General features: G+C 52.4%; 1 protein-coding gene across 2 annotated transcripts; it reads left to right on the top strand.

The window, feature by feature from the left end:
* The first annotated feature begins 2,242 nt into the window (after nucleotides 1-2,242).
* Nucleotides 2,243-9,168, top strand: LOC123642841 (aryl hydrocarbon receptor interacting protein). Of its 2 annotated transcripts, none has more exons than XM_045558326.1 (6): nucleotides 2,243-2,474; nucleotides 5,559-5,738; nucleotides 7,401-7,589; nucleotides 8,103-8,279; nucleotides 8,382-8,515; nucleotides 8,855-9,168. In XM_045558326.1, the coding sequence occupies exons 1-6, from the start codon at nucleotides 2,376-2,378 to the stop codon at nucleotides 8,925-8,927; spliced, it is 852 nt and encodes a 283-aa protein (XP_045414282.1). In that variant the 5' UTR covers nucleotides 2,243-2,375; the 3' UTR covers nucleotides 8,928-9,168. The 2 variants fall into 2 exon arrangements, with proteins under 2 accessions (XP_045414282.1, XP_045414281.1); XM_045558325.1 differs by having other exon boundaries at nucleotides 8,382-8,523.
* Nucleotides 9,169-9,261: the final 93 nt, after the last annotated feature.

Below are 9,261 nucleotides of genomic sequence, written 5' to 3'. Positions count from 1 at the left end.
GAAACCTGACCTAGCTTTTCATGGACCTTTATGCTTCTATAGAAATATTATTAAAAAAAGTTTTCAAATTCTTCAAAAATTCTCTCAATTTCTACTGGGATTTAATGGAATTTCTAGATTAATTTCAGGAGAAATCACATCTTTAAGTGTTAAATTGTTCTATTCAGAACAATTTCAGTTGTCCACGTCTTCTTTTATGTCATAAAATTGTTTTTTCTCCAGAAATTTCTGGGTTGGGTTTTTATTTTCTAATTCATGGGTTTTTATTGCTGTTGTGAATGATATCTTATTTTCTATTGTATTTTTGAGTTGGTTATTGCTGGTGGGAAGAGTGCTAATTTTTGTTAGCTTACCTTTTATCCCCTGAAACATTGCTGAACTTTCTAATCCATTAGAGTACCCTGTAGATTGCGTTGGATTTTCTATGTCTATATAATCTACCAATGACAGTTCACTCTCATTTCTTTTTCTCGGCTTATTGTTTTGGCTAGGGCTTCTAAGGCTATGTTAAACAGCGTCAGGATAGGGGGCATCTTTGTCTTGTTCCTGATCTTGAAGAGAATGTGAATAGTTATTCCATCATACTTAATTGTGTATGATTTTTATCAACCTGAGAAAGTTCCTCTTTGTTCCTGTGAGTTTTTATCATGAATAGTCATAGAAGTTCATCAGATGGTTTTTCTGCATGTTTTGAGATAATCATATCCATTTTCCTCCTTTAGTCCACCGATGTGGTGAATTACAGGAACAGATGTTTCTAATGTCAATCCATTCTTACATTCTTGGAATAGACTCTACTTGATCTTCATGCATTTTTTTGGGAAAAAAATTTATTCTTAATTGTGGTAAAATACACGTAACATAAAATTTATGTGTCCCTACACATTTTTAAGTGTGTAGTTTAGTAGTGTTAAGTATATTCACATTGTTTTGCAACCCAATCTCCAGACCTTTTACATCTTTCAAAACTGAAACTCTATTTAAAAATTTTTTTTAAATTTACAGTACATCACGATATTCAATCAAAACTGAAACTCTACACTCATTAGAGAACAACTCTCCATTCCTCCTCCCCCGCAACCACCATTTTACTTTCTGTCTCTATGAATTTGGCTGCTCTAGATACCTTGTGTAAGTGGACTCATACAGTCTTTGTCTTTCTGTGACTGATATTTCACTCAGCACACTGATGCATTTTATATACACTAGTGAATTCAATTAGCTTAATATTTTATTTAGAAGTTTTCACATCTATATTCATTAGTAAAACAGGTGTATACTTTTCTTGCCTTGTGGTGCACTTATCTGGCTTATTTAAGAAGATTAAACTAGCCTCACGTTGGTCGACCTTCTCTCTTTTTCCATTTTCTGCAAAAATATATCTAAGAAACAGGAAACAGACTACTTGTTGCTTCAAAATTGGGTAGAACTTGCCTGTAAATTTTCTGCGTTGCTAAAAAAAGAAAAAAGAACCAAGCATGTTTCCCCTTCACCTCAGAGGTGCTATCCCTCTCAGAGAACTTCTTGTTGGAAAATTAATCGGTATAAATATGTGAGACACTTAGCACCTGGGTCACATGGGAAAGACAATAATCCTCCACGGTTGCTAGAACAGGAGCCCCAAAAGCTTGAAAGTGGGAGCTGAAGACTCTCACAGCTGTTGTTCACAGAGGTTTGTAGAGCTGAAGAGAAACGCTGTTTTAGCTCCCAAAGTACCTCATTTGTATCCTTCATCTATTACTCCCTAACATGGATCGGGCACCTACTACGTGCCAGCCACTCTGGACTCGGCGGTGACGACAGGCTCACCCCTTTTGCGGAGCGTACGGCTCCCACAGGGATACACAAAACTTCCTTCTCCTTTCCCTCCCGCAGCCTCCTCTTTTTATTTTTTGAAAGAGAAAAATCCAGGATGCAAAATCACGCCAATCGCACTAGATATGCAAAAGAAAAAGCCAGAAGGGAATACACAAAGTACTAGTAGTTTTAGGGTGTGGCATTACAGGTGGGCTTCTTGTTTTCATTTTCCTAACTGTAATGCTGTTACATCTACAACTTTAAATGCAGGGCCGCAGTTCCAACCAAGACTGTGACACAATTGCTCGGGACGTGCCCGCCCCGCCCTCCCGGCAGGCTCGGGTTCCTCCCCTAAGACTGACTGCCTCAGGCCCCGCCTCTGGGCCGACCCGCGCGCTCAGCTGCAGTGCAGAGAACCAATCACCATCCGTTCCCATGTTCCTGCCCCTTTTGGCTTCTGCCCTCAACCAAAATGGTGCTAGCTCGGAAGCTGCCGAGGCTCTAGGAGTTGCCGAAGCAGGTCCGGAAGCTACCGAGCAAGTCCGGAAGTTGCCGAAAGAGAGCAGCGGGGAAGGAGGATGGCGGATATCATCGCAAGACTCCGCGAGGATGGCATCCGAAAGCGCGTGTTACAAGAGGGCCGAGGAGACCTCCCTGGCTTTCAGGATGGAACCAAGGTTCGTGTCTACCCCCACCGCGGCGCGGTGCGCATGCGAGGCGGGACGAGGCCTTAGGCGAGAGGTTGCGCATGCCCAGATAGCAGCGGCCAGTGACCCTACCGCTCACATGCGGAGCTCGACGCTGATTGGTCTGAATTTAAGTAGGGGGTGAATTCGTGTGCGTCCGCCCGGTTCCCAGGCTTGGCCTTGTAGCTGCATTGGTCGGGGAGGCCGTCAGTCATCACAGGCAGATTTGGGGGGTGGTTTGATCTCAGCGCTTGCACAGACCCGGTGCTGGGGAAACCTGGGACCCGAGTGGTTCTGAGGCCTCTGGTTATCAAGGTTCATGATCTTTTGTACATGGAAGGGCCTTGGGACGCGCAAACCCGGAGTATAGGTCCAGAGGACAGGTCTGCCAGATGCAGAATCCTTTGGTGGCTTTCCTACTGCCACCAAAATGGCTTGCTTGGGACAGATGAAGACTGGGAAGTAAAGCGCCTCCTGCCTTCTTCCTTTTTACATCCAGACCCCGGGCTCCCCCCTCTCTGGCTCCCTCCCCACGACCTCCGTCTCCAGGCTTCCCTGCTTCTGCTCCTGTCCTTCCCTCCTCCCGAGTGCCTTTCCCAGTTGCCACTTGTCTGCAGAGTAGGGGGCTTCCCAGGGGCAGCCCCTGCCACCAGCAGAGCAGTGACACAGGACATGGATATTGAGCAAATGAATAAAGATCCTCACTGGTCTGGTACCAGACACTCCAAAGGAAAGAGCTGCTGGGAATGAGTGTATCCTCTCTGGCCAGCGCCGTGCCAAGTCGGGCAGCTAAAGATCCCAGCCCAGTGCAGCGTGAGTGCGCACAGCAGAGGGCAGATATGTGGCTCAGCTATCTGCTATATGAAAAGGGATTGTCTCTACATAAAGCTATTGTGTATCTATAATAATTCAAGCAAAACGAAAAGAGATCTTCTCTAAGGCTGGGGGGTTGGTGGCCTTGGGAGATTCTGGCAAGGGAGATTCTGGAGGGCACAGGCACCAGAAGTAGAGAGTATTGTAAAGGTAGTGTAGATCTGTGAACAGTGGCACCCAAAGAACAGGAACGGGTAGTATTAAATAACCAATCAACAGCATTGATTGAGTGCTCACCATGTGAGCATTGTGCTGCACGCTCCCACAATGTGCTACATGTCCCACAATGCGAGATAGGTGCTACCGGGTTTTTTTTTTTTTTTGAGACAGAGTCTCGCTCTGTCTGTTGCCTGGGCTAGAGTCCCGTGGCGTCAGCCTAGCTCACAGCAACCTCAAACTCCTGGGCTCAAGCAATCCTCCTGCCTCAGCCTCCCGAGTAGCTGGGACTATAGGCGTGCGCCACCATGCCCGGCTAATTTTTTTATATATATTTTTAGTTGTCCATATAGCGTCTTTCTTTTTTTTTTTTTTTTTTGAGACAGAGTCACTCTGTTGTCCAGGCTAGAGTGCCGTGGCGTCAGCCTAGCTCACAGCAACCTCAAACTCCTGGGCTCAGGTGATCCTTCTGCCTCAGCCTCCCGAGTAGCTGGGACTAGAGGCATGCAGGACCATGCCTGGCTAATTTTTTTGTATATATTTTAGTTGTTTGGCTAATTTCTTTCTATTTTTAGTAGAGACGGAGTCTCGCTCTTGCTCAGGCTGGTCTCGAACTCCTGAGCTCAAACAATCCGCCCGCCTCGGCCTCCCAGAGTGCTAGGATTACAGGCGTGAGCCACTGAGACCGGCCAGGTGCTACTGTTGATTCCATTTTACTGATGTGGGAACTGAGTTCAGAGGAGCAGCGTGGTGCAGCAGTTAAGAGCGTGGGCTGCTCTAACCATATCCTGTCGAGGGTTCAGTCTTCAGAGCTCTTCTCTCTGCAGTCACCCCAGTGTCATTTCTTTAAAAACTCTTCATGCCTGGTTACTCCCAGATGCATATCTCTAGCCTTTACCTCTCCCTTAAACTTGACATACAGCTCCCTACTCACCATCTCCACCTGGATGTCTGGTTGGCAACTCCAACTTACCCTGCCCCACCCAAGCCTTCTCCCTCTCAGTTAGGGGCACCGTCCACCTTCTGGTTGCTCAGGCCAAAGAACCTGGGGTTTCCCTGGTCCTCCCATTCTCTCATGGCCGACAACAAATCCTCAAAATCCATCCCAGATCTGACCTGCCACTTCTGCCATTACCACTGGTGTAGGCCACCCTTGTCTCTGCCCTGGGTTGTTGCAGTGACCTCCTAACTGTCCTCCCTGCTTCTGTTCTTTTCCCATGTAGTCTGTTCTCATCCCAGCAGCAGAACCCACGTCAGATTCTATCCCTGTTCTGCTTTGAGCCGCCCAGTGGCTTCTGTCTCAGAGTCAAGAAGAAAGTCCTCACCACAGCCTACAGACCCTGTGGGACCCCCAATGACGTGTGACCCATGGTGCACCCCTCCCTGTTGTTCACTCTGCCCTGCCCCACGGGCCTTAGTGCTGGGACACACCACTCTGCAAGGCTTTTGTACCTGCCCTTCTTTTGGCCTAGAAAGTTCCGACCCCAGTTTTGCCTGGCGTGCTTTCTTCCTTACTCCCTTCTGGTCTCTGCTTAATGTTGCCTCCTCAGAGAGGCCTCCCAACCCCACTACTCAGTTTAAACTAGCCCTCCCTTGCCCCAGTGTTTGTTTTGTGATCCAAAGCGCTTAGCTTCACCTGACACAGCACATTATTTTGTCTGAGGCCCATCTCCTTCCTCCACAGGTTCCATGTCAGCTCTGTGTGGGCAGGGACTTTGTTTTGTTCACTGCTGTGTTCTGGTGTCTAGCACAGAGCTTGGGCACATACCAGGTGCTCAGGAAGTATCTGTTGAGGAGTGATTGGAGCCAGACTGCTTGGGCTCTTGTCCCTGCCCAGCCACCCACTGGCCATGTGACTTGGGCCCCTTACTTCCCTCTCTGTGACTTAGTTTCCTCACCGTGCAATGGGGTAAAGCCAGGTGTAAGGTCACCCTTGACCCTGGGTAAGCCTTGTCCCTTGTGCCATCTGCACACTGGGGGCTGGATTTGCCCTTGGGGGTCAGGTGAAGGTTTGTGCCCTTGTCTAATCTTGCATGTGGCCCACAGGCCACGTTCCACTACCGGACGCTGCGCAGCGATGACGAGGGCACCGTGCTGGATGACAGCCGGGCGCGAGGCAAGCCCATGGAGCTCATCATTGGCAAGAAGTTCAAGCTGCCCGTGTGGGAGACCATCGTGTGCACCATGCGCGAAGGGGAGGTCGCCCAGTTCCTCTGTGACATCAAGGTATCTGTCCTGCACCCATCTGCAGTATCTGTCCAGCCACCCATCCTCAGTGCCCCTGTCCTGACTAGGCCACCAGCTCTCTCCAGACCACCACACTCACCTCCTGACCAGGATCCCGGCCTCCATTCTGCCCTGTCCTGTCCACTAGCCAGACTGCAGCCAGGGGACTTGTTCTCAAATGCAAATGACCTGTACGTCCCTTTGCTTCAAACCTCTATGGCTCCTGGTCACCCTCAGGATATAGCACAGTAATTCCTCACTTAACATGGTCGATAGGTTCTTGGAAACTGTGACTTTAAGTTAAACAATGTATAGCAGGTCCTTGATTATGTCAATTTGTTAAAATGTTAATGAGGAGAGAAATGGTTTCATTATGCAGTGTACAATGAATCAGTAGTGAGGATTTGCTGAGTAAGCTATAGCTGCTGGCCCTTTGGGGTCTGGCCTCTGCCCCCTACTCAACCTCCCAGCCTTTCCTTCCCATTCCCCTTCTTAGTCAAGATCCTTCCTCATCCTTCAAAGTTAATTCCTGGGTTGTCACCCCCAGGAAGCCCTCCCTGACTGCCAGTGGTTGGCCTGAATCCTTTCCCTGGGTCCTCCAACCCTCATGTCCTGCTTGGCCAGGATCTAGTTTTCTGCCTGGTCCTAAGCTACTGCAGGGCAGGAATCAGGCCTGTTTACCTCTAACTTTGAAATGCTGAGCATGGGGCAGCCCAGAACTGAGACTCAGGAAATGTCCCCTGGGTTAATGTTAGCCCAGCAGTCAGCCCTGTGCTAACAGCAGGGGTGGGAGAGGAGTGGGTTACACTGGAGTGGGAGTAGTCTGATTCCCAGCATCCCAGCGGCTTCTCCAGGTGAAGGGTCAGAGGGTAGGTCCCCTGTGCGTGTCTCTCCCCTCCCCTGAGGGTTTTTTTTTTTTTTTTTTTTTTGGAGACAAGGTCTTGCTCTGTTGCCCAGGCTGGAGTGCAGTGGCGTCATCATAGCTCACTGCAACCTCAAACCCCTGGGCTCAAGCAATCCTCCTGCCTCAGCCTCCCAAGTAGCTGAGACTACAGGCATGCGCCACCACGCCTGGCTGATTTTTCTATTTTTTGTAGAGACAGGGGTCTCTTGTACTGGCCTCAAGCGATCCTCCCGAGTTGGCCTCCCAAAGTGATAGGATTATAGGCATGAGCACCCAGCCTCCTGAGGGTTTTGAAGTTGCCATCCTGGGCCCAGTTCCTAGATAGGTCCTGAATTGGGTAGGGGTGGGGCAGGGGCAGGAGGAAGAGATGCTGGGAGCAGGATGTGCTGGGGCCCCAGTAATGGTGCGGAGTCCAGCTGGAGGGAGAGGAGGAGGCGAAGACAAGAATTTCCCTGGGCCTCTAAGGACAGGGTGACAGGGTTTGATGGTGGGAGTGTGTGTGAGCGGTGGAGGTCAGGTGGTCAGAGTGTGGCAGAAGCTGGAGCTGCTGAGGGAGAGAGGGCTGAGAGGCGGGGGAGGCCTGAGGGAAAGTCCTCTTGCGTTTCAGTGGGGCGGGGGGGCCCTGGGCCAGTTGCTGCCCCTCTTTGGGCCTTGGTGTCCCTTCTCATGGTGTTGGGAAAGGGGGCTGGGCCTCTTGGACCTGGTGCCCAGCCAACCCACACTGATAGAGCCTCTGGTGCCCACTTGCCCTCCTGCAGCACGTGGTTCTGTATCCGCTGGTGGCCAAGAGTCTCCGTAACATCGCCGCGGGCAAGGACCCCCTGGAGGGGCAGCGGCACTGCTGTGGCATCGCTCAGATGCACGAGCACAGCTCCCTGGGCCATGCCGACCTGGATGCCCTGCAGCAGAACCCCCAGCCTCTCATCTTCCACATCGAGATGCTTAAGGTGAGGGGCCACCGAGCCCCAGGCATCCCACCACCGCTGCCCTGCCTCAGAGTGGCACTGGCCCTGCCTGCCTGCCTGCCCGCCCCGGGTGGTGGCATCTGGGGATGGACTGATGGGGCAGGTGACGGGTACAAGAACATCTGTGCAGGACCCCTGGCAGTCCCCTGGGTCTCCCTTCCTCCTTCAGGTCTCAAATATCACCTCCTCCAAGAGGCCTGCCCAGCCGTGCTTTGCAGTCCTGTAGGAGGTCACAGCGGTCCCCCCATGGACACGATCTCTGCGAGGGCAGGGTTTTCACTGCCTTGTTCACCGTCTATTCTTAGTACTTGGCACAGTGCTGGGCTCACAGGAGATGCTGTGTAAATGTTTGTTGAATGGTCATTGAGCAAACAAGTGGCTCCGCGGCTGGAATCTGATGTCTGGAGGCGCAGCCAGCCCAGACGCCGGCCGGCTCTGCTGCTATGAAGCTCTGGAGCCCCCAGCCCCCCCATGATTTGGCTCATGCCCCGGCAGGTGGAGAACCCTGGCACATACCAGCAGGACCCGTGGGCAATGACAGATGAGGAGAAGGCAAAGGCGGTGCCACTTATCCACCAGGAGGGCAACCGGCTGTACCGCGAGGGGCAGGTGAAGGAAGCTGCCACCAAGTACTATGACGCCATCGCCTGCCTCAAGAACCTGCAGATGAAGGTGCTGCCCGGAGGCCACGGGGGTGCATGGAGGCGGGTGGGGCAGAGCCGGGGGCCCCAAGGTCTTGACATCTTTTCCCCACGCCATGCCCCATGGCCCCAGGAGCAGCCTGGGTCCCCTGACTGGATCCAGCTGGACCAGCAGATCACACCCCTGCTGCTCAACTACTGCCAGTGCAAGCTGGTGGCCGAGGAGTACTACGAAGTGCTGGACCACTGCTCCTCCATCCTCAACAAGTACGACGGTGAGCACTGGCTGCCAGGGTGGGCCTATGGGCGGCTGGAGAGTGGCCTTCTCCTCCCTGTCACCACTGCGCACTGGGGCTCAAGACTGAGCCTTTGACACCCCCCATTCTGAGCTCCCACAGGAGCCCGACCAGATGCCCCCACCCAGGCAGAGTGTGGGCCCTGTTGTGCCAGTGGAGCATGAACGGTGTCACGGGGGTAGGGGGCGGGGGGCATCCTCAGGTCATGCAGGGTTCTCTCCCCTGCTGGTGCCAGGAGACACGAGGCCAAGCAGCTGGTGCGTGCCTCCCTCATGTCCTGTGTGCCTGCTGCCCCCGGTATTCCCTGCAGACAACGTCAAGGCCTACTTCAAGCGGGGCAAGGCCCATGCGGCCGTGTGGAACACCCAGGAGGCCCAGGCTGACTTTGCCAAAGTGCTGGAGCTGGACCCGGCCCTGGCGCCTGTTGTGAGCCGAGAGCTGCGGGCCCTGGAGGCTCGGATCCGGCAGAAGGACGAGGAGGACAAGGCCCGCTTCCGGGGCATCTTCTCCCACTGATAGGGCCACTCGGCCCTGCCTTACCCGCCAAGTCCAATGTGCTGCTGCCAGCCCACCTGCCCCTGCCACATCACGCTTCTCTGTATATAAAGGCCTTATTTATCTCTCCGGGTCTGCCGAGCTGGTCGGTTGGGAGAGCCAGGTCACCACCTGGCATTTCCTGGTACTTGGGTGGCCCTTGGGAGAAGCCAGAGGATCAAG

This window comes from Lemur catta, chromosome 7 (genome assembly GCF_020740605.2).
Source record: "Lemur catta isolate mLemCat1 chromosome 7, mLemCat1.pri, whole genome shotgun sequence".
NCBI classification, from domain to species: Eukaryota; Metazoa; Chordata; class Mammalia; order Primates; family Lemuridae; genus Lemur; species Lemur catta.
The sequence above is the reverse complement of the archived record's forward strand: the minus strand, read 5'-3'. Positions and strand labels throughout refer to the sequence as shown.